At 36.5% G+C, this 26,463-nt stretch overlaps 1 protein-coding gene and 1 pseudogene across 2 annotated transcripts; one reads left to right on the top strand and one right to left on the bottom strand.

The window, feature by feature from the left end:
• The first annotated feature begins 255 nt into the window (after positions 1–255).
• LOC18424329 (NADH dehydrogenase ubiquinone 1 beta subcomplex subunit) lies at positions 256–18,596 on the top strand. Of its 2 annotated transcripts, none has more exons than XM_020661713.2 (4): positions 256–394; positions 12,041–12,086; positions 12,168–12,227; positions 18,247–18,596. In XM_020661713.2, exons 1-3 carry the CDS (start codon positions 288–290, stop codon positions 12,225–12,227), a joined length of 213 nt encoding a protein of 70 aa, XP_020517372.1. In that variant the 5' UTR covers positions 256–287; the 3' UTR covers positions 18,247–18,596. The 2 variants fall into 2 exon arrangements, with proteins under 2 accessions (XP_020517372.1, XP_006828981.1); XM_006828918.4 differs by having other exon boundaries at positions 18,281–18,596.
• A 6,319-nt stretch (positions 18,597–24,915) lies between these two features.
• LOC105421834 (uncharacterized) lies at positions 24,916–26,071 on the bottom strand (annotated as a pseudogene).
• Between the last annotated feature and the right edge of the window lie 392 nt (positions 26,072–26,463).

The raw sequence follows: 26,463 nt of genomic DNA on the forward strand, positions 1-26,463 counted from the left end.
TGGATCCGATTCTAAACTTCAATTTGGACCTAAGGGTCCGGATCCAGATTTCTGATCCAAATTTTGAGTGATCCGAATAGGTCCGAAATCCGGGTTCGGATCCGGATCGACTCCATTATTGCCGGTCAATATATTGACTTGCTAACAGTTCGCCAAACCCGACCCGGTCCACTGATCCCTCGAAAGCAAGGCCGTTAAAATTCCAAGCAGGATAGAGAGTCGCTGGAAATAGGGAAAGAGTGAGGGAAATCAATCAAGAAGAGAAGGAAGCAGATATTGAGAGAGACATGGGAGGAGGCGGAGATGGTCACAGCACCACGTACAAAGGTTTCACAGTCCATCACCCCAAGCGATGGCATGTCGTCACTGGCAAAGGCATGTGTGCAATGATGTGGTATGTAATCACCCTCTATCTCTCTAGACCTATTTTGGAATTTCATTAATTTTCCATTCTCATTGTAAAGAGTTTTTGATCACTCCTCTTTGATACGTATGTTCTATGATTTAAAATTCCGTTATATGTAAAAATGCTTTCAAACTTCTTTGAAACATCGAACTTGCCCTAGCTATTTTCAACTGATATCTATGGTGAACATGAATATGCTCTTTGATCTCTCCCCATTTAAATGAAAAGGAGCCCTTTTTTGGACGTTTGGATCATGGAAACAATTTTCTCATCTAGATGATGTTCTGCGCCATTGCCTAGATGTTGAACACAATTCAATGGCGCTTTCCACAATCCTTCTGAGCAACTTATAATTTCCTTTAAGATAATCTTCTAGTTTTGGGCTTGGGGATTGTATTGTTTATCTTTTGAAACGGGCTTTGGATTATGATAAATTGAATGAAGTAACAACTACAAATATATCTCGACAGGATTACCCTGAATTATACATGCGTGCTTTTAGATGATGAATAGACATAATTGAAACATTCAGTGGATTTTACTTGCGTTGATTGTAAATGCGCACTGGTGGATACATGATGAAATAGTTTAACTGAACTCATAAGTGGCTTAGCGAAGAACATGATTGCTAGAAATTGGTAGCTGACCTGCCAAGACTTCAAATGATCCAAAAGTTATTTGTTTATTTTTATGGATTAAATGGCAGTGACAACACTATGAAAGAAGATTATGTAACCAGTGTGGCTTATCTTAGACTGCATGCATTTGTACCCTAGAGGTTATATAATATTTGTAGGGAGGTTGTATCCTTTGAGAAAAGCTTGAAGTATATGTCATTGAAGCTTTAAGATCTGGGTTAATATGTTCATGCAAGAAAGAAAAGGGAATAATTAAGAAGGACAATGGAGTAAGCAGATTTAGTTGGAGGCAGTCCCCTACAAAACAGGTGCCCTATGGTGAAAGAGCTAGAGGAAAACCTTGACGACCTCTTCCTCCATTGTGCCTTCTCCTCCCAAATTTGATAGTGAGGTCTAAACCTCTTTGATCACGCCAAAGCTCAATCACCAATTTTATCCACTCATACTTCTGCCCTGTCTTTGCCACCACTGGCCACATCCTGTGGCGGGCCGCCTTGCTCACCCTTAGAAAATTTTGCTTCAGACAAATTGGGGCATCTTTGATAACAAGCAGACCACATCAACTTCATCAAAGACTGCATCAGGTCCACTATAAGATTCTAGGCATGCAACTATCAGTTGTTCAAAGCATACTAACTGAAAAGATACTGTTTGGTTGAGTTCATCCCCATCCACATGGCCCTCCCATTGGATCCTGCTGAAGGCTGAAGTGATAATTTCAATGGAAGCTCTTGTGACAACCTCGGTTTCACTTGAATGGAGGGAATTTTCAGGAACGACATGTGTGACACCCTATCAACCTATTTTGCGCTCTTAGTAACAGCACATGCCACCTTGACATTGGCCCAATGAGTCCTAACTGGTCTCAAATTGTTTGTTTGAAATTGGGGCTCCTCTCTTTTTGTCAAGAAAGGCTTCCACAATGGTATCAATGGGGCCAAGGCTCAATCCATTTTTCTTCAAGATTCGAAACCAGATTGGTTCTAACTACACCTTTCACTTGTTTCTAAGATCCAAAACTAGAAACTTCAAAACAATAGGTAGTGTCAGTTTTCAAGCAAATAGTATGCATAGGCATCTAGTGGTGTGACACTTATTGCAAGGCACCTGACGCTGCCATTGCGACATGGAACTTACTAATTGAGGAATTGCAATGTGATGCTCTTAGAAGGGTTCCCTTTCTTAGAAGGAACTACACTTTTCGCTTTTTCCTTTTTTATATATATCAGGGGATTGTCTTTTTTCACGAGAAATAATCTTCAATCAGGTTACCTCTGAGAGGATCTGGCCACAACATTAGAGTAGTATATAGAAAATAGACTAGAAGGTGGCCACACCACTGTTGTGGACAAGAAGTATAAAGGCTTCCATTTAAAATCTCTCTCTCTCTCTCTCTCTCTCTCTTGACTGGCATTTGCAATCTCCTTTAGGCATGATTCATAACCACGCCTATCATTGGCCTTAACATATGCTAATTGATGTTACTAGCAGGTTCAAAAGTGGACATATTGGGCAAGGAGGTGAGACCACGAAAGTTGATATATCAAAGCCTACCTTGATAGGGTGGATCTGTCCTAAATCCCTAATATCATAATTACCCACCTGATTTCTAGCTGCATCCCCAATGGATGATGTACTGACATCTCTATAGGGGTGTGTGCTGTGGGGATTGGTGAGTTCCTATTCTATGTCCGTTCTTTTTGAGGCATCTATATGTTAGTTAGGGGTACTATATGTCTTAAAATTGTTTTGTTGTCTCTTTAATGTTGGTCTCTTGAAGCAAAATTGTCGTTTCTATCTCAACATGTGTGGCTTACATTTTTTGGCGTATCCTGTCCATGTATAATTTTCAAGGCTAAATTGTATGCCTTATGGCATGGGTTTGCATGAGTAAATTGGTCATCTGTTGTATTGGAGAATTCCATCTACTCCTATCTTTGTGTTGCCACCTGGGCATTGGAGTCCATTCCATGTTCTTTTCCCTTGATGATGGACAAGCATGAGGCTGCTTCAAGGTGATGGAAATAACAAAATGAAAGAAGGGCTTGTAGTGGTGAAAGAGTCCTTGTCACTTCCGAAAGTCAGGAAAGGATTCTTGTGTGTGGGCTGCTCATAATAGATGGTACATCACATAAGGTGGAGTAAATGGCACCAATAGTGCACACACAATAGTGGCAGTAGATGAGGTAGTTTTGGGTTAGCTTGCTTGGGTATTATGCTGGTGTGAGCTTGGCATTTTGTACTTTGAAAGGCATAGTACAACATATATGAACCCTAGTGTGTCTATGTGACAGTTGTCATGCACAAACCAATGCTAAAAAACTCGCCCGGATTGACTTGGACTCAGGTGAGTTACTTGGCTGGGCAGAATGCCGAGCTTGGAACATGGTACCTAAGGGTACCTTGTACAATACTTGGGCGAGTGTTGTACAAACTTGCCCAAGTACTGTGAAGCTTGGGCCCTGATACTGTAGAAGTTACATAATAAAAGGGGCTGAAGGTTCACATGCCTTTCTTCTTTGGTTTTTTGATTGGAGCCCTTAACCTAGTAGATTTTGCTCTGATCTATCTATTGGAAGACCCAGATTTGAGGGACAAAACTACATTTTTTAGATCGAAAAAATCTGCCAAGTTTTTGCTTGGTTTTGAAAAACTGCAATTTTTTCAAAACTGGTGGTTAATGTTAGATGAAAATCAAACCCTAAGCCTATTTTTATGTTCGTAATCCAATCCCATGCCCGATTTTCACCCAAAAAAATACAAAATAATTAGAATTTGAGATATTTGAAATTTGGATTTACTATTCAACTAAAATATTTAAGTGCTCGGATGCCCTAGATTGGAGCAGAAAACCCAGAACTGGTTTAGGGGTTTTGATTGGGATTATTTGAGGAAGCTTTGACAAGAATTTGAGGCATCGATTTTGAGGATCTTCATTTGTCTAGTCTCACCTCATTTTGCTTTCGGAGCCAAATGATGTATAGTTTTACATTTAATATGTATCTTTCAGGCCATTATATCTATATGGTTTCTATTAAAACTGTGGACCACGGTCTTGAACTTGGTTGTTTTGAAGGATTAGACATTATAAAATGGATACAAAAAGTTATCTGTTATATTATTTTCTTGAAAGTCCCATTGGTTGTAAAGAAACCCGCACATCACCACAGCAGATACAAATTATGAGAATGAGAAGGAAAAGCTACAAGGATGGGAGATGGAGGATTGCACTTAATGAGTCCATAAATGGACAATACTCTCATTAAGGGACTGTGGGCAGTGTTCAAAACAATGTATTAAGAGGATCCATGTAAGAACTACTTTGTTAGTCATTTCAGTGAAATTATTTATAGGAAATCATGTTACATGAATTTCTGTCCGAGTATGATAGTAGAAATGTAGAATTGAAGAATGATAATAGGATTAATGGTGTGCCTAATTATGGGTTCCTCCTACAAAAAGGAAAGGTAGATTTGGTTTCAAGATAAAAATGCATGTCAATGGTGAGAAACCAAATGATATTGCATCTTTTGTAAGAAATCTAGTCACACCATGGAAGATTCCAAACTTTGAAAGAATGAGCAATTTCCAAGTATAGTAAATGAGACATGTGGTTGTTGTATCAGAGGCCAATATTTTGGGAAGAGGCAATGGATGGTGCATTATTTGGGAGCCATTTGACATGTTTAGAATAGTAGATACATGTTCAAGACCCATCAGATAGTGGGGGAAAAGTCAGGTCTCGACATGGGAACCCACTCCACTTCCCAGTTATTTGGTCAAGGGAATGTTGAATTTCAGTTCAATTCTTGGAACTCCTCACTTTGACCAATGTGTGGCCTAGCATGTGCTAAAACCTTCCTCAGCCCACCATTTTACTAATTGTGGCCTCAAATTGAATTTCTGTCCGATAATATGTAGTCTTGTCCGATAATGTAATCTTGTCGAAGAATGACAATCTAGGGAGCAAGGGATATGCTTTGAGTAGCGTGTTCAACTTGAATGTGATGAATAGAAATGCTTATCGTGTGTATGTGATTGATTCTTATAACCTGTGGCATACTTGATTAGGACCTGTCAATTTCAATTCAATTAAAAACATGGTTAATTTAGGACATGTACCTGAATGTTTTGAGGACCATTGTCAGAATTGCGCCACATGTGTAGGATCAAAGACCACTAGAAAACCATTCCATAATGTAGAAAGGAACTCGGAGTTGCTTGCTTTAAGTTCATGGTGATATTTATAAGTAAATAATGTCATTACCAATAGGGGTAAGAAATACTTTATTGCATTCATTGATGATTGCTAAGGAAACTGTTGAAAGGGAAAAAAAGCTAAGGAAATAGATGGGTATAAACTAAAGGATAATAATAAAAATGAAGTAGGCATAATAGTAGACAAAGATTGAAAGATATAGTAGCTAATGTCGAGAGTAGGTGATAGGCTCCTATTAATTAAGCTTGTATTAGGGGAAGAGATAATTAATGTAATTAGTGCTTATGCACCACAAGTAGGACTAGAGGATAGAATTAAGCAACAATTCTGGGAGGACATAGATGGACTAGTCGAAGACATACCAAATGGAGAGAGGACTTTTTAGGAGGGTACTTAAATGGTCATGTAGGGAAGGATAATAGAGGATATGAAAGGATACATAGGGGATATGGGTTTGGTGAAGGAAATGAGATGTGTGAGGCTATTTTAGATTTTGCTATGGCCTACACCTAGCAATAGCAAACAATTATTTTAAAAGTGAGATGAACATTTAATAACTTGTAAAAGTGGATTATATAAAAGCCAACAGAGTTCTTCCTAGTTAAGAAGGTAGATCGACCATCATGTAAAGACTGTAAAGCTATCCAGGAGAGTTTGACTACACAACACAGACTAGTGGTTATGGACGTCTGCATAAAGAGATGAAAGAGAAGGGATGAAATTGACAGTGTCCAAGAATTAGGTGATAGAATTTAAAAAATGAGAAGACTTATTTAGGAATAAATTACTTAAAGAAGGAAACTTGAACGCTAAACATGAGATCAACGTTATGTGGAATGTGATGGCTGACTGTATTTAGAAAGTGACAAAAGAAGTTTTAGGAGAAACTAGAGGGCAAAGAACTTCTGATAAGAAAACTTGGTGGTGGAGTGATGAGCCCCTATCATTTGCAGATCGTCTCGCCAAGGAAGCTGCTAGGAACCAGCCTGTTGTACGCGTATAGACACGCACAACAGGGAGTTTTATATTGTTAGCACTGCAGGGAGACCTCCTCTTTCTAGATTGTAGCCTTCTATCTTGTAACAGGCAGATTATATAAGCCCTATCTTTTGCTTCACTGGTGATGTTAGAGCCAGTCTTTTAGAACAGGTCACTCCCTAGTGATCAATCTTTGGTTGAGAGACCCGGTTCGTGGGTTACCTTGACCCTTACTTTGTAAAAACTCTTACCATTATAATATTTACCGTTTTCATTCAAAAAAAAAAAAAAAAAAAAGTGGTGGTGGAGTGATGAGCTTCCGATGGCCATGAACAAAAAATGATCATCTTATAAAACTTGGAATTAATAGAAATGATCAAAACTTAGAAGAGTATAAAAATGCTAAGAAAAACACTAAACAAATAGTAAGTAAGGCTATACTTAAGGCATATAATAATTTATACAATATACTGGGAACAAGAAAAGGTGAAAAAGATGTCTTCAAATTAGAAAATGAGAGAAAAAGTGTGGGGACCCAGACAATATTTAATGCATTAAGAGTAAGGATCAAAGGGTTTTGGTGAAGGATTAAGAGGTCAATGCAAGGTGGAGAGCTTATTTTAAAAAGTTATTAAATGATGAACACAATAAAAGCACAATAGTAGAAGGAACTTTTGACATAAATGAGGGCGGAGATCATAGATACGTTCATAGGATAAGGATATCGAAAGTAAAAGAAGCTTTGAAGAGGACGAAGGTGGGAACAACTTTAGGACCAGATGCTATACCGATAGAGGTTTGGATGTGCATGGGGAAGGTTGACTTTGATTGACTGACCAAGCTGTTCAATAAGGTGTTGAAAGCAAAACTAATGCCAAATGCATGGAGGAAAAGTACTGTTGTACCTATTTATAAGAACAAATGAATATATAAAGTTGCGAACTATCGAGGGATCAAACTTATGAGGCACACTATGAAGCTGTGGAAGAGAATAATTGAGCAACAATTAAGGTATGAAACGAGTGTATCAGAAAACCAATTCGGTTTTATGCCATAGAGGTCAACAATTGAGGTTATTTTCCTACATAGGCAACTGATTGAGAAGTTTAGGGTGAATGAAAAAGACCTCCACATGGTTTTTACTGATTAGATAAAGCTTATGATAGAGTACCTCGAGATTTAATTTGGTGAGTGTTGGAAAAGAAAAGAGTATCTAGATGCTATATCGACTTGGTGAGAGATATGTACAAGGGAGCACTAGCTACTGTGTGAACAACTAGTGGAGAGACAAATGAGTTTTCAATGACAATAGGTTTACATTAGGGGTCAGTGTTGAGCCCAACCTCTTTGTCTTAGTTATGGACACCTTAACTAGGCACCTACAATACGTTCTCAATCTCACTATATAGAAAAGATTTTAGAGAAATTTGATTATTTTTTGCTGTAAATATGCTTGTAGTCCTTATGATTCTAATATGCAGCTTATAGCTAATAAAGGGTAGTAGCACATCCCAGTTAGAATAATATAAAATCATTGGCAGTTTGATGTGTGCTATGAATTGCACCAGATCTGATATATTGCATATGCTGTAGGAAAGTTAAGTAGGTACATCAGTAATCCTAGTCAAGATTGTTGGAATGCAGTATATAGAGTACTGAGTTATCTAAAGCATACTGTAGACTATGGACTATGTTACATGGTGTACCTAGCTGCAATGGAAGGATACAACATTGCTAATTGGAATCTTAGTGACATCCCTGATAATATGAAATTATTGCGATAATCAAGAGTTTCCTGATAATACTGTGCTAATTAATCTTCCCGATGATATCATGTTTGATTTAAATTGCCAACTTGCCCAAAAACTGCATTGACCAATAAATGATTAATAATTGATTGTTAGTTGCTAGATAAAGAGGATTGCATTGAAATATTTTATATGGTACGCATGAGGTTGATCATGTTAAAAAAACAATTTCTTGTTTTTATGAACATAAAAAATGGAAGTCCAACCGTCCAAGAACATGGTATTTTTTCATGGTATTATCTAATTATTATTTAATAAAAATATTCATAGTAAATGTATTTTTTTATATTTTGAATTCCTGATAAATTACCTATAAATTTCAGATAAAAAGGGCTCACTTGATAATATCCCTATAAAAATCCTTGCTGAAAATATCCCAATAAGGATAACTGTCACTAAGATTGGAATAAAGATTCTGATGAATCTATGTCCACGAGTGGATGGATTTTTGCTCTTGGAGGAGCACTGGTCTCATGGAGATCAAAGAAACAGACGGGCATAACTCATTCTATCATGGTTAGAGTTCCTTGCATTGTGGTGCTAGTGGGAAAGTAGCGTGGCTAAGCAACTTCGGAGATAAGCTTGTGCCTGCGATCACTGTGTATTGTGATGACCAAGCAGCCTTATTTGTTGATGGAAGCAAGATGTATAATCGGAAGTCTAGGGAGCATAAGCTATTGTTAGTGGATGATAACATTTACGTGGAATATCTCAAATCAAAGGAAAAAAAAAAGGGCAGATCCACCGACTAATGGCCTTGCAAGGGAAGTGATACTGCATACATTGAGAGAAATAAGGCTGAAACCAATTGTAAAATACCAATCGGGAACCCAACCTTGCTAAATGGAAATCCTAGATTACGAGGTTCAAATTGGTAATAACAAGTCATTTTCACCTATCTTGTAAAGTGAAAGTTTGAGTTTTTCATAAACTATTAATGAGTCTATAATCTAATTGCACTGGAGTGGATAAAGTTGTTAAGAACACTCTTGATAGACTCTCTATATAAGTGTGGTAAGTCAAGGCTGCTTCCTATGAGATTTGTGTTCATCTCTAGGTTACTTGTTGAATACACAAGGCTTGACAAAAAGTGCTTGTTTTAAAAAATACAAGGAGTTGAAAAGGATCCATGTGCTATGAAAGGGGTTTATAAACAAAGATTATTAGTTCAAAACTTTGATTACAAATTTTCTGATAGATATTGACCATAACGCTAACTAAAGGTTCAGTTCCAAATGAACCTTTGGCAACGCATAAACTTTTCCTATATGCATAATGTTTGTTGAAACTTATTTTGATATAAGTAGGGATTTTTGGAGTTTTTTCTGTGCAGTTGGATATTAATCACTCTCAACCTAGATACAGCGCAATCTGACCCTTGTAAACTCCTGGTTACGTTAAAAAGGCTCACCTCTTAGCATTTTGATAGTATTCTTGTTTTGGGGTTGATAATTCCTTGTTTGTGGGAGCATTATCTATATTCCTTTTGAGAGCGTTATCTCTATTTTCAAGCATGTGTTTCCCTTTCAAGTTTGATTTGGTTGTAGGAGAGGAGGTGTAACAATCTATGATGCATGACAATTTTTTATTTTTTTAAAAGAAACTATTACGCATGCATACTTATACATGCTTAGAGTGCCGGTGTTGAACTGTGTTAATACTGATACTGAAACCAGATTTTGTTACAATACTTTTTAAGTTTAAAGACATAATTATAAAAAACAGAATGTGAATAAACTATAATGGATTGTATACAATGAGACCATATTTACCTTTGATACAAGGTGGTCACAATTCCTTACAACCATTTGATGTGAAATTTGATAGCTTGGATGTGTCACAAAGTTCGAGAAAATTTCTTTTGAACTTTGAGCTTGGTCAATGGAATAATTGCAGCCACCCGATTTGACATCCAATGGTCAAGATTATTGTGACCACCTTGTATCAAAGGTAAATGGTCTCATTCTATACTTTCCCAAAATATAATAATAGGGAAAGTATAGAATGAGACCATTTACCTTTGATGCAAGGTGGTCACAATTAATCTTGACCAATGGTTTAAAAAACGGATCGGTGCCCCGGATCGGTCTCCCCAAAAACCCATCCAGATCGGTGAATTGGCGATCCGGATCGGGAATCGGCCGAATCGGTCCAATTAAGCTTTAAAAAAAATCCAAAAATTTTATTAAAATTCATTATAAATATTGTTTTTTAGGAATCCAATAAGAAATGAGGGTACTACATTATTAATTTTCATTTTTTTCATCAATTTGTGAATATTGAGATGTTCTTTCCCTGTATGAATTTATGTTGGTTCCTGTATGAATTTATGTTAATCATTAAATTTGCATTGCATAAAAGAAAAATCATAGAATCATCATGAATAAAATATATAATCATACATGGACTACAATAAAGAAGGGATTAAATCGATGAAAAAATGACCACTAAAATCTCGAATTGTTGTATTATCTTTTATTTTTTTTGTTCTTTTATTTTTTTGATGACATTATTTTCTTCCTCTTATTTTTTTTGGAAGATAAATTGTTTTTTTGACAAGAAATGCTTGTTGTATTATCTTTTATTTTTCTTTTTTCTTTTAGTTTTTTGATGACATTAGTTTCTTCATTTTATTTTTTTTGGAAGATAAAAATAAAACGCCTTTTTTTCTTTTTTTTTTATGAGATTGTTTTCTTCCTCTTTATTTTTTTTTTGATGATATTATTTTCTTCCTTTATATTATTTTTTATGACATTATTTAAGACAAAAGTAAAACACAAAAGTAAAACACATTATTTTTTATGACATTATTTAAAACAAAAGAAAAAACGTTACAACAGCGGCCCAAAGCTCAAACTTGAGACCTCCCATTGAAAATCCAGTGTGATAACCAACTCCCCACGCCGCCACGTTATGTAACTTTAACTATAATAAATCACTATATTGAATTAAGATCTCAACGTTGGGCATTGAGAATTGTCCACATCAAAGAGAGGTGGGACGAACAATGCTTATATAAAGAAGCAATTGCTCCCCTCACGAAGAATTGCTTGAGGCGAGAACCACGTTCAAAACATGAACTCACTGTGTGAGATTTCTTCGCACGCGCGGGGTTTTGTGATGTCAGCCACAGCCGATCCGTGACGTCATACGGGGTGGTTCTCACCGGTTTATGACGTCATATGGGCGGTTCACTGTTCAGAACCAGCGATTCTACTCTAGAATCTGGCGATTCCCTATTTTACACAGAAATCGACATGGGGTTACCGATTCCCGTGTCGACTCGGGCGATTCCGTTGCGACTCACCGATTTTTAAACCACTGATCTTGACCATTGGATGTCAAATCTGGTGGCCTCATTTATTCCATTGAACAAGCTCAAAGTTCAAAAGAAATCTTCTCGAACTTTGTGACACACCTAAGCTATCAGATTTCACATCAGATGGTTGTAAGTAATTGTGACCTCCCTATACAAAAGGTAAACGGTCTCATTTTATACAATCCCATAATAATATGCTTTATCATGTTTTATATATGTGTAAATATGTTGGATATACAAATTATACTACATATTTATTGATTTATTAGTTAGGATACTCATATCCATATCCATATCCTAAATTTCAAGAATTTCCTGTATCCCTATTCATATCTGGGCATGTTAGGCAGTAAAACAACATCACAACTTACAATTTAGGATTACTGAAGTTCAAATGCTGCTATGCTGTACTTGTTGCCACCGTAGTTTGAAAAGGGTATTTTAATATTGGCTTTTCTTCTACATAAATGATGAATTTCAACTTAGATTTCAATTAGTCTTTTATGTAAATGAATTTCATTTGGTGAGGTTTATCATATGTTCCTTATCTTCTTTTGTGTGGTATAAAAATCAGCCTTGGCTGCTTCTCTTGAGATTTTTCATGCACTTTTAATCTGACTTGGTTATTGGAAGTAATGATAATCTTTTTTTCGTTGTGTATTTTTTTTGTAGGTTTTGGATTATGTACAGGGCTAAGCAAGATGGAGCTGCCCTTTTGGTAAATTTTCATGTCCCTTATGTTTTTGATGGAAACCTTTTATCCGACTTCCAGTTGGATTTACATTCCAATCTTTGTCAGGGTTTGCGCCACCCATGGGAGGGCCATGAAGATCATACTGATGGTGGGCATGAACATTAGGTAAATCTTAAACTCCAGATGATGCATGGTTTTTTATCTCTATTCTATGTGGCACTGGTGCCTATTTTTTCTTTAGTTATCAGAAAAGCACTATGAAATCAAAGAAGCTATCTCTGGAAAATTTTTGAGACAAGTTATTCACAAGAAATTTGCTAATTGTTCCTTGCACTAGTCTCAAGAAGTCCATGATCTCAATGTTGTGATGCCCAATTCTTGTGAAAGGGCTATTGCTTTATTTTCAGCTCCTTGGGCGGGCCATTTATTATTAGTGCCAAAACAGACCTGACATTTGTGCAAATATAGGTTCAGCATTCCTGCCCAATATTCCTCTAGGTGTCAAATGATTTGCAAGTGAATTTGTTTCCAATTTGATTTTGATTTTGGCAAGATTTAGAGGCTCACGAGTATGGCTCATCGGATGGTATTATTTCCTGCCTAAATTTTTTAAGCTTCGCGATCGAGCATAGATGGCCACACTGCTCTGGACTCCTTCTGTATGGGTGGTCATCCCTTGGGGATACCTTGTCCTTAGTTTCAGTATATCTGCAATGGATTTGCAAGCAAATAATTGTCTCCTCATGCTTCTGAATATACTTTATTTCTTTTAGTGATTAAAAATTTTTGGAGAGGAATTGGCATCATGCATCTTGGAGTAAACATCTCAAAGCTGAAGGTTTTGGTCTGTTAATTTTGCTTTTTGATAGGTAGGTTTGGTGAAAGGTGAATTTAGTGGGTTTTGGGTGTATATGTTTCTTAACTCATTTCCAATTATTCTAAATGGTAATCTAACAAGCTCTTTAAGAGCTGGAGGACATGAGGTGAGGGAACTTACGTATCTTTATCTAATCCCGAAAGGGAGATTCTTTAGGGTGGATATAGGGCTTCTATTCCCTGGGATGTATATTAAAAAAAGTTCAACTTCAATATGCAGATGATACCGTGATTAATGTCTGGCATGAATGGGGAATGCATTGGAGCTAAGTTTGGGGATAAAATTGATGCTAGGACGTTTCAAAAAGTGGTTTCGGGGCAGAAAGCATGACCACAGATGATGGTAGATTGGATGAGGATTTAAAACAGAGAGAAAAGAGAGAGAAATAGCTCAAAATCTGGTAGAATATAAGGGATCTCAACTGTGATTCAATGACAATGGGTTGAAGCTAACAAAGCCTAGCTTCAGTGGCCTGTCTAAGGGTCCAAAGCCAGCCAAAATAGGAACTAAGTTCCTGATTTCTGGATTTTTATAGCAAAATACATTGATTCCATCAGGGTAGAGTCTCCCACTTTTAATAGACTTGGCTTGACTTCTAAATCAAAGCCCTCTTAACTTTCCTAGGAACGACAATGGATTCTACCCCCTCCCAAACCATGCAAAATACCTTTTCCAAGCCATGCACAATTAAAGTTTCTAGGAATATTGATGGATACTAACCCCCATGCACAATATTACCTCCCAAGAAAAATTTTAAATTCAAATTCAAATTCCAATCTTCCCCTCCTAATCTTTCCCCTACTCGAAAGTTAAATGGAACCCCTGGCTTTTCTGTAAATTCTAGAGAAGTCCATTACAGAAAAAATATCCAAAATACCCCTCAATAAACTATAGAGAAAATGCAGCGCACAAAATGTCAACAAAATTTTCTTTTAGTTCTTCATCAGATGGAATAGCTGCCTTAATGGTGGTGGGGTTGAGATCCTTACTTCAACTTACCTCCGATGGCCTCTTTTGAATGGCGCTTTTCGAGAAAGGGCTTTTGAGAATTGTTAGTATTATGGGGGAAATTTTTTTTTCAGTTTCAAATGGAATGATCTCCTGGTGGGCATCCATTGTAGACAAATTCCCTTGTGAGGGGCAATGTTTTAAAATTCGGGATGCGGCCGAAAGCGGTGGGGGGGCCGATGTGGCGATGCAGTCCGGATGCGGGTGCATCTCGGTGATGCGGTCAATAAATATAAAGAAATTCTAAAAAATCTAAAATAATAGTTTAATGCATAGAAAAAAATATGGAGGAAATATATGTGATAATAAGTATTTACTTTATTCATTAACTCCAAAAGTACTAGCTGTCGGAAATTCTGTATCCACTATCCCTTGATAGAAACTAAAAATTAGAAACTTAAAACTAGCTTCATAAAACATTCAACAACAATCAACAACTATAAGCACAAATCTGCAACCACAAACTTTAAAGTTACAAAATGCTACAAACTCGAAGTCCATGAAGATTAAAGAGTTTTAAAGTGAAGCTTAAGAAGAGTCAATACAATAATCATCAACCAAGCATCTACAAATGCACAAATCGAAGAACTTCAACAAATAAAATTTCCGCCCAATTTTTTTTTTTTGATTCAATCGATCCAATAAAAGCCATGGATGTGGCTGAAATATGTTGTTTGGAGGTTTAATAGCCCCCAATTCCTTTTTGTCCATTTTTCAAGGTCAAAATGACCTTTCCCCCTTGCCAGAGGGGTACAGTTTAGAAGAAAAATGGCGGAAGCTTATGCGGCTCTGTTGCAGAGAGATGCGGCTTATATGTGGGTGCATCTCTCCAAACCGCATATGCGGGGATTTTCGATGCGCTGCCCAGCGCATAGCGCCTTATTGGGCGATGTGGCCGCATTTTAAAACATTGGTGAGGTATAAGTCAATGTCGAGGTTCTGAAGGCTATGTGCAATTTGATTATGGGCAGGTCAAAGGTGGGTGTGGAACATGGGACATGGTGTTGCAATTGTCAGCAGCGGAAAAGAATCATGAAGGCGCCATATATGATTAAGTTGAAACATGAGGGTTCTTGCTGTGAGCAGGAGAAGGTTTGATTGGATAGTTTCTGTGGGAGGTTTAATTCTTGGAAATCATGACTTCAGTAAGCGTGCTGGATTGCATGGTGGACTTTTGATCTTCAGGTTGCTTGTTGAACATTGGAACTATGAAGAAATCTACGAGACAGAGAGATAGAAGAGGTGGGAATCAGAAAGGTTCATGGGAGGGGTGATTGACCATACGAGCTGGTGTAAGATTTGGATACTACTTGCATGTTATCAGTTAAAGTTCTTGTATGTAGTGGACTTTGTGGAGGCCCATCCTGCTTTACCAATCCAACGAGTTTGGAGGAAGGCCGTCATGGCTTTTCACTTTCTTATCCTTTTTTTTGGTTGTTTTTTGACAAGGTTACATAGGAATGGAACTTGAGACGTTGTGCTAAGAAAACCCAGCCGCTACCGTCTTGACCCAAGCCCGACTCCTAACTTTCTTATCCCATGTTTACAAGGCAAAATGGCTCTGGTCGACCATTTATCACCATGTGGCATATTTTTGGTTTAAATGTGTATTTTATGCAAGGAGAGGAAGAACCAATGAACCATTTATTGGTTCATTGATAGTTTTAGTTCGTGGACATGCACCAGGGTGATAATGTTCTGTTGAAATTCATTAGGTTATGCTTGCCTCTCTTCCTGGTTTCTTGCTGGGCTGGGTGGGTACCATCTGGAATATGGAGAAATATCTATATTCTGGTGGTTGATTCTTCATGCTAAATCCTACTGCATTTGAAAGGATAGGAACTGTAGAGTTAAAGGGACAATCATAGACCCTAGTTCCTAGTAGAGACAATCATAGACCCAAGAAAAAATTGATTGCATGTTATGTTAGGATATTATGTTATGGAAGATTCCTAAAATGAATGCTATTAAGTATTAACATAAAAGACCTACATTTTGTTAAAAAAAAAAAAACATAAACAACCCAAAGTATCTTAGAAATGCAATCCTATGTTGAATATGAAGTCTTGGATGTTTTTAGTATGTGGTAATCTGTGTACTTGGATGGAGCTGGAAAGGGAAACCTGGATCCTGTGGGTTTTGTAGGTGCAATGAGGAATGCGGGAGCAATTCTGAAGTGTTAATTTAGGCATCAAGAAATCATAGATTCTTCTTTAGCAGAAGCAACTGGGACTCCGTAATGGGAAAAAGAGTATAGAATATAAGTAAGGTGGTTACACAACTAGGGATTCTTGTGGGCAACTTCCTTGATGTTTATTAGATGGTTTAGGGGGAGAAATCTGCAATTACCTGGAGGCTGGGGAGCATATTCGAGGAAATCGATGACATGTTGAATTTCTCTATTGTAAAATATGAACATAGGAAGGCAAACAAAGTGGCTGATACTTTGGCTTATGCGGGGATTATTAGGAAGAATATGAAGATTATTAGGAACAACGTGCGGCTCTGTGCTCTGTCTTTGTACCTTAGGTACCATTGTAACTACTTTCTGCTTTCTACACGTTCCATTAGTTTCCAAAAAAAAACTTTGAACTGTGTATAACACTTGGGAACTCTTCATTAGTAGTTTACATACCTTTTCACCATGTTAAGACCTAATTAGAAAAAATTATTTATGTGATTTGCCTGTGCTATTCTTCTTATTTTGTATTTTGGAGTTTTTGGTTTTTACGTTTTATTCATTTTATGGTTTTATCTGACATAGTCTTTGTGCCTCCCCATTCATTAGATTGTGGCAATCTAGGTATAAATATTGTGTTGTCTGTTTGTCGTTACTGGATCATCTGGCCATGTTGTTTTTCAATCTTTGTGAGAGTTTTCAAAGTGCAAGTATCAACAGTATCCTCCGTCAAATATTTCTGGATATTCATTCTATTGTTTCCTAACCGGGATTGTACTCTTTAAGGCATGTTTTGGATCTTTCGTTCCTCACTTCTTCGTAATCCATAATTTGTTTTCTTGGCCACTTCCCTTGACTTTTAATGCGAAGTTGTAGGCCAGGTAGGGGGTGAACTGAACTAAATGTATAACCTTCTCTGTAGAATTGCCCTTTTATTTGTGTTGGGTATCGGTTCCATGTCGTTTGTTTCAATATTGTTAGCAATGAACCTAAAAAGAATCATGGATTTTGGGTCCGTCCAAGTTCTACCTTTCTTGGATTGAACTTTATCTAGACTTCATCTAAATGAAGGAGGTGTGAGTTTAAGGAGTTGCTATATGAGAGTCATGGAGCCAGAAGTAACTTTAGAGGATACCTTTCACTCTCAAGTTGTTTGGAGGCTTTTCCAATGGATCAGCTGACGCTTATGGATTATATAGTGGCATCTAGTATGAGAGGGGGAATGATTTCATGCAATGTTTGTATAGTAATATAATGCTACAATCTTCAAAAACCATGTTAGGGCCATCTGTTTGATCCAAATTTTGAAATATACACTCTTTTCATTGTAATGATCAATCACAAAAAAGAAAAATTTGAAATCGGAACTTAGAATGTATTTTTTAAACCCAATTAACGTAGGCCGTCCATTTTGATAAGATGCTTAGATCTAGGCCTTAGAGGGATTTATTCTTTTCCAATATTTTTAGATGGTTTTATTAGCATTAGATGAACAATGTTAAAAAGGAAAATAATAATTTCAAGTTTGTAAAGGCTAAGATCTTGAAATTCACCAAATGAATGGCCTCGATTCGTTGTTGGAGAGGACTTATTTTAACCATATCTAGGGTTCAAATTGAAATTTTTTTTTTGGGGGATTGATTATTGAGAAGAAGAGAATGTGTGCAAAATTTTGGGTCATACAAATACCATAAATATAGTTTTCTAGAGGTATGGTTGCATGATTTTATGATACAGCTGTTGCATGAGATTACTGCCCGTATGAGAGAGATTAGTCTTACGTGTAGATATCTGTGTTGTAGTTATCCTATGTTGAGTTTGTGGGGGAATGCTGAAATATACATTCTCATCATTCTTTTATTGTATTGTTTGATATTTACACTTTCATTATACATTTGAAAATGCCGATACGCCATCTACTTGTTGATATAGGAGGTTTGTGTTCTTTTACCAGATGCAACATGGCATCAAAATTTACTTTCTGAAGGACATGGTGACTCTTCATACATTGACCTAATCTTTCATCAAAAGATGATTGTGATGTTGAAGAATATATATCTGTTATCCTTGCTGCTTGCTTGCTCTGATATTTTTGCATGCATGCATTATGCGTGTGACAGGTGGAATTTGTTCTTATATGTGTCCATCTTGCAGGCTTCTTACTAAAGAATTTCGAAGAGCTGGGAACTGTTATTGATTTGTGCATGACTATGCATTTCACCAAACCTTAAATCTGCTCTAGTCCTAATAATCTTTTGCTATGATATGAGGTTATACTTTTGTTGGTTTCTCTAGCTAGAGCAATACTCTTCTTCTCTAGTTAGAGCAATAGTTTTCCTCGGTCAGCAGGATTTGCTGCTGTGTTATAATTTGCTGAAGTGCAGCAAGATTGTTTTTTGTCAGAGAATATCTGGAAAATTACTCAATCCATGTGTTTTATTATAATGTGATCAGCTGGTGAACTTGAAGATCTTGAGCCTGACATCTCCCTCTCTCCCCCCTCCCTCCACCGCCCACTCCCCACTCTCTCTCTCTCTCTCTCTCTCTCTCTCTCTCTCTCTCTCTCTCTCGATTTGCTGTATCCAAATCCATGGATGTTGTTGTTGATGCAGCACTTAGTTGTTGGTAAAAAAATAACTCAATCCATGTGTTTTATTATGATGAAATCGACTTTGACACTTAAGGGGGAACATTTTGTCCACTCCACCTTAGAAATTCAGAACAACATTTATGAGAATCCATCCAATTTAAAAAGGGTGCGGTTTCTAAAAATAGTGTTTAGAAATGTGGTTTCAATGTTGGAAATCTTTGTGGTAGCCTTAAAATATATTGGTATCTTTAATAATGTTTAAAGATTCGAAAATAGTGTAGATCGAGCAGATCGATGAAAACTTGAAAATCTTGAAAATTGATGGTTCAAAATGCGTTTCAAGATACAATATTGCTAAAATTTGAAATCCCTTGTTTTTCTTCATGTTCATATATCTTGATGTTGAGATAATCGATTTGAAGATATTTGGACATCAAACAACTCTTTTAGTGAAAATTTTAAGGTGGGCTTTAATTTGATTGTTTAGAGTCTTGGCACTATAAAATTTTTCCATTTAAAAAAAGTCTATTGAGTGGTATTTCCATACTTTACACTTTGCCCTTAAAAACTCCTTGATTTAGTGTTTGCACGGTAAATTTTGACTCTGATCACCAATCTGGATGGCAATTACTTGGAGTTGAACCTGTTCTGGGTGTGGTATATGTCCAAGCCCGATTTCCCCCTAAAATCCCACCTCTTATTTTATTTTTCTCTTTTTTTTTAAGCTTGTTTAATGTTTTTTTTTAGATCCTTTTAAATCCCCATCTCACAAATCATAGTTTTATTTTATTTATTTATTAATATTTTTTGGATTGATTTAGATCGGATTCGAATCACCGATCCAACGATCTGTCATAGATTTGCAGGAACGATCTTTCGCACCAATCTGGGTTTTAAACTATTGCTCCTATTTTTTTTTCCCACACGTCCAATAGCAACCCTTATCCTTCTCTATAATCTTGCCAATCTCTGGTAAATTGGGCAAATTGAGATGGTCCAAGATATTTTGAGGTCAATCGGGTAAAGGTATGCTAACTCTGCTAACTCCCATCTTGATAGGAGCCCAAGACCACACAAGGATCACCATCCTGAACATCATTCTTGTATAACTAAGAAAGTATTACAACGGTATTACACATCAATAAAAAAAGAAATTGCACATTGTAAAAATACATCATCTTTAACCAGGGAATCCGCCTTATCATTTTCTTCACGGTAAATATGCTAGAAGGAAATAACCATGTTCTGACAAAGATGTAGAATTTCCACCCAGTATTTATTACAATAGGTCCGTTTTTCCAAAGTTGATCACTGTTATTACCCGTCCCAGCCAATAAAATCGTGAATCTTTTCCGGGACTGGCAAGAACCGGCCACTTCTACACTTCGGCCGCTATGCAATCATTCCACTTTACTCTCTCAGTATACAGGAATAGAGAAAGACACAGTTTCTATACGGCCAGCCCGCATATAGTAGAAATGAGGGTTTGGCAATAAATATATTTTTAAATATAATTTGATTATAATTTTTAGATAATATATAATCTTTAACCGGGAGATCATGAATATGAAAAAAATAAAAAATTGAAGACTAAGAATAATATTTATATTAATAAAACTTTTGGACCGCTAGCTACATTTGTTTTTAGATGGACTACCTATTTGCATCCATCTTTAAGATGGATGCTTTATACCTCTGGACCGCTTATTGTAGAAATGCAGTGCAGCTTGCATGAAACTATTTTCAATAGATAACTTGACTTAATTTGAGATACTTTCTCTTTTTTTTGAAACACCGTCTTTAGCCATACGACCTCTTTACATAGTTGCATCTCACCTAGGGTAGGGGTACTTCACCATCACCATGTAGTTAAGGGTGCGGTTTGTATAGAGCCTAAGCTCTAAACAATCAAATTAGAGCCTACCTTCAAATAGTGTCAAAAAATATAGTTTCAATACTGAAAATCATTGTGATAGCATTAAAATATATTTTTACCTTTATTTATAAAGTTTAAAGCTTCGTAAATAGTGTAGATTGATAGATCAATAAAAACTTGAAAATTTTGAAAATTGATGGTCCAAAAATACATTACAAAGTACACTATTTCAAAACTTGAAATCCATTTTTTTCTCATGCATGTGCATCTTGATGTTTAGATGATCAATTTAAAGATATTTGGGTATCAAAAAATCATCTTCTAGTAAAAAATTTTAAGTAACCTTTAATTTGATTGTTTAGAGCCTTTGCTATATATAAAATTTTCCCTTTAGTTAATATATCTTATACACGAGTGGCAATCAGTATTATTTTCTATAATAGCCCGAATATTATGTGTCAACATATGTCAACACGTCAACAACTGCTGACACATCATCAATACAAGACCGTTCACATTGGGTGGCGTGAACCACTCAAGTTTTATTACAGGAGTCTTCTTCTTCTTCTTTTTTTTCACGTATATTGGAATGGCGAAGTGGCATGAGCACGTAACTTCAAGGGGTTGTGTGTTGGAACCCCACCCAACCCAAAATCGGTATTTTCTTAATTAAGGCAACAAAAAGCCCTTTTTAAATGGGGATCGTTGGCATGGTGAGGTTTGCTCTACCACCAAGGAGCCACTTATCTTTATGAAAGCAATGGTATGTCTTTTACAAAATAATGGCTCAAAAAGCAAAGCGGCTTAGAACCAGGAATATCTAACTTAAAAAGAAAGCGCTTCGGCCCGGACGCTTATCATATTGTGCAGGCTGCTGGCGAATTATTATATCTACTTGCAGAGTAATCACTGTACGGACAATGTCCAAAAGTATCGTCTTTTTTGACCTATTGTACTAAACACTTTACTCACGGTGTTCTAATTCCGAACCCTTATCGCACTTAAATGTGCAAACCAGTGGTTTAAAAAGTAGATCGGTGATTCGGATTGGGTATCTCAAAAATCGATTCGGATCGGTGAATCGGCGATTTGGATCGAGAATTGGCTGAATCGGTCGGATTAAAGCTTCAAAAAAATTCGAAAAAATTATTAAAATTCATTATAAATATTATTTTTTAGGAATCCAATAAGAAATGAAATTACTATATTATTAACTTTCATTTTTTTCATCAATTTGTGTATAGTGAGATGCTCTTTCCCTATACAAACTTATGTTAACTATTAAATTTACATTACATAAAAGAAAAATCATAGAATTATCATAGATAAAATATATAATTATACATGAACTATTATAAAGAATAGACTAATTAATGAAATAATGGTCATTAAAATCTCGTTTTGGTGAAAAACCCTAATCCGCTAAAAAAATCCAAATTATTACGGCCTAACTAACTATAATCCAAAATTATTAAAACCTAACTAATTATAATATTATATACTGAAATTATAATTATTAGTTTATATTTTATAATTATTTTATTAGACAAATAATAACAAATTAAAAATATTTTATAATATTATCTAATTTAAAATGTATTATTGACAACTGTAAGAAAAATAATACATTACATGATTTATAATGTAAAAATTAATAAATAAAGTAAAAGATTTGGTTATCAATTTAAAAAGTAATAAAATGCGTAATAATTTTGAAAATAACACTTCAATTTTTCAAAAATTTATTTTTTTAGGTTTCTATAATAAATTTAGTGAAAGAGATTGTTAGTAGAAAGCTGGAGATTTCAAATAGAATAAATTTTTTATGTTTTATTTTTTTATGCCTTTCATATTATTTTAAAAAATAATTATACCACTATATACAATAAAAATTAACTGCTATACAAAAAAATAACTTTTTAATTTTTCATTTTTTTATGATTTTTATATTATTTACAAAAATATTTATACAATATATGCAACAAAAACTATACAACACAAAAAAATAACGCCCATGGAGGGACTCGACCTTGAGAGGTCACATAAAGAGTCAAAGGTCTTAACTACCACGCCACCTCACCATATGTAGTTATAATTTGATGATTAATAGAATATATTTAAATTCCCTTTTCATTTAATGATGTTTGAGAATTATCCCTAATCGAAAGATAGGTATTCCACTTTGGTATATAAATACCTATGTAATATAGATTAAAATGTTTGTGTAGAAATATTAGGGTAACCTCACGTGCGTGACACACGCGTGCACGTGGCGTGTCGCACGCGTGCACGTGCGTGACGTACGCGTGCAAGGAGGGAACCAGGTAGAACCGGATTGGAACCGGCAGTTTTTCTCTAGAATCGGGCGGTTCCCGATTTTGTATCGGAACCGGTACGAGTTGTATCGAAACCGGCATCGGCTGTGCCGGTTCCTGAGTTGAACCGAGCGAGTCCGGTTCGACTCGCCGATTTTTAAAACACTGGTGCAAACTTTATCCCAATAACCAAATGATATTTCTTGACTCCATTTCTTTATCCCAATAACCAAATTCTATATCAAATGCTCAAGCTTCCTTGCCACCTCATTAGGAATAACCAATAGAGAACGGAGATAACAGACAAAGTGGACTTCATCAATGTAATTTTCACTCCCAAAGAGAGAGATTTAGCCTTCCAAAGGTCCAAAATAGCTACAAAACTCTGGACTATAGGATTCGCACAGTATACTCATAACTAGTTGGAAATTGACCAATCTCGCAATCATCTATAGAAAATCTCATGCCCAATTGAGAGCAGCTCCTTGCAATTAGCGTAGAGGCTTGTATTTAAGATAAACACAGAGTTTTGAGATACATAAAGAGGACCCTTTTAGTAGGATTCTAGGAATAACCTATTTGCAAAACAGATCGTTGCATCACATATTTTTATGATGCCCATTAGGCCTAGTGCTTAAAATGTCAGGGAATCAACTATATTGTTCCTTCTAGGAGGAAATGCCTAGTTTTCGAGATTGAAAAACCAACCACCACATCAGATTGATAACAGATCCGGATATCCCAAAGCATCAAGAATTAATAACTCAATATGGTTCAACACTCAATGAAGTATTTTAGATATGCCATCCCTTCTCCCATTACATTGAAAAGTCGCAACAATCTTATTGTACTTTCCCAAATTCTAACACAGCAGCAAATTCTGCAAACTTATGTCGCACCATTTCCTAGATTTTTAAAAAAAAACTAGAAAAGCATTGAAAAGTCACAACATGATTGAATTAGAATTCGCTGTGAACTCAGGTTCTCACAAAGACACCAAACATTTTGAAGCCACAGGTCTTGAAATAAAAGAAAAGTTCTGTAAGAGGATTTTGTGGCCGACTCATGCGAAAAGTGAAGATCAACTGGAAGAAAGGTTTACAAAATCCTTATGAGTGGGGAAGAATTTATTTCAGTCATCCCTGAATTCTGAATGAAAAATATTCATTTCAATCCTGAAGGACGATGCCAAAATCTATGTTTTTAATGTCTGTTTATGTATGAGAAAATTCTATTATATAGATGAGAGATATTCTGAAGGCAAAGATGATATGAATGAATCTACAAAGAGCTACTTCCAACAGCTTCATAAAGCAAGGAGATCCCTGCTAGATGGCAGTTTTTTATTTTATCCCTACAGTTTTGGTAGCAAATCTAAAGAGGCAAACCTAAGTCACAAGCTTTGAATTAATGATTAATAAACTCCCATGAATTGCTGTGATACAGATACAATGTCAGAAACTGAAGTTCAAAATGTCACTAGAACAAACAAAATAAAGAAAAATGCTGTCTCTAACACCCAGTCGTACTTTTGACTAGGAGGAAACTAGCCCAGTGCATGTAGAACACAGTCCCAATTGTGCTACTGGAAGAAACATTAACACAACTGCCAACCAAAAAAAGCCTCTATACGACAATAGTTCGAGCACTCAATGATCCTTTAGAAACATATCAGTGTTTCTAGAATCAAGTTGAGCATAATAAAAGAAAAGAAGAAAGCACAAATGAAGATAGGGTCATTGTGACTAAAGAAATAGTTAGCTCGGAGGCTCATACATTCTATTTTTGCCTGGCCTAACAAGTTAGTTGATCAAACGAGGTAAACAAGAAGACAGAACCGGATCAAGCTCAGTCTATGCAAATAAACATTTCCTCAAAGGTGTACTCATTAAAAATTAATGCAACTTGAAAATCCCAGCCATCATGCTTATGCAAATCCAAGAATGAAGCGGAATAGTACGATGAAAGTTTATTCTATGAGAGTAAGGCAGATTCAGACCAACATAAATACACTGTCCTTCTGAAGACAGATCATATTTGCTTACCAACAGTTAAAAATGCAATTTCAAAGCTGAAATTGAAGAAATATCATGGATGACAATGCTGCGAAGAGTTTGCAAGTACATCTAACAAACAAACACATTAAAGGAAACTCAAAATATAAAAGAACTAGAGAGAGGAGAGGATTCTTACATTATTCAAAGACTTCTTTAGCCATTTAAGTGAACTCTTGAGAGCTGAATATGCTGCAACCTCTGCCAAGCTCTTGCTTGCCACCGCATAATCAAACACCTCTTATGCATCTGACACCCTTCCCCCCTACAAAGCGCCCTCACAATGGCTGCATAGCAAGCAGCCTCCACCTTCATAGACGCCACCTACATCACCGCATACAAGTCCAACCCTTTATCCATATTCCCTGCCTTGAACAGCCCTTGAAGCAATGTATTATAAGTACAGGAATTAGGCTCACACCCTCTCTCCTCCATCTCTTTCAAGAGCTCCAAAGCACCTATGGCATCCCCTTTCATACACATTCCATTCATCAATGATGTATAAGTCACAGTATCAGGCAAATGTCCCTCTTCCACTATCACTCTCAAATACTTCTTAGCAATATCCTCTTTCCCCGCATTCGAAAGTCCATAAATGAGAGTGTTGTAACTCACAAGGTCGGGTTCACTCCCGTCTTCTCTCATCTTCTTATAAACAGTTAGCGCCTCAGCTCCTCGATCTAGCATACAATATCCCTTCATGATGGTATTGTAAAGGAAGCAATCAGGCTTGTAGCCAACTTCTCAAAGCACCCCAAGAAGCCTTGTGGCCTCCCTCAAGTTTTTGCTCCTGCAAACTGCATCAATCAAGATGTAGGTCACAAGGTCAGGCTCAAGCCCTAGAGCATGAGCTTCATTGATAAATTCATAAACCGTAGACATGGCCCTGGTCTTGCACAAATGCCTCACCAAGAAGTTAAACGTGAACATATCAAGAGGAGAAGTGGAACGGGACTTCAAATTCGAAGAAGCAATCTCTTTGAACAATTCACAAGCCTCATCTTCCAATGCAGAAGAACATAGCGCCCGAACAATTAGGTCACAAGAAACATTATCAGGTGGGAAGCCACTGGCTTTCATGAGAGCTAGGGTTTGATGGACACCAGCCATGTCGTGCATTGGAGCAACAAAGCCCTAAAATGATGTTGAAAGTTGTGCGATCAGCCGCAAAACCCGATTTCTCCTTCATGTGGTGGATGAGGGAGAGAGAGAGTTCGATAGGTTAGGCCGGAGGTGACAAAAGTCTTTCAGGGGGGCATTGTGAAAGGGAGCAGATCTAGAGAAAACAATGAGAGAAGAAGAGAAGAATGGAAGGAAAAAGGGAAAGAGAGAGAAAGGAGAAGGAAAACAAGGGAGAAAGAAAAGAAAGAGGAAGAGGAAGAAGGAAGAGAGAAATGTAGGGAGAATAAGAAAGGGAGAAAGAGGAAAAGGAAAAGAGAAGGCAGATATGGAAGGCAATGAGACGAGGTGAGAAAAAAACTCAGTCGGCGATAGGCTTCTAC

Source organism: Amborella trichopoda, chromosome 9 (genome assembly GCF_054954075.1).
Source record: "Amborella trichopoda isolate Santa Cruz 75 chromosome 9, AtrichopodaSantaCruz75HAP2 v2.0, whole genome shotgun sequence".
NCBI classification, from domain to species: Eukaryota; Viridiplantae; Streptophyta; class Magnoliopsida; order Amborellales; family Amborellaceae; genus Amborella; species Amborella trichopoda.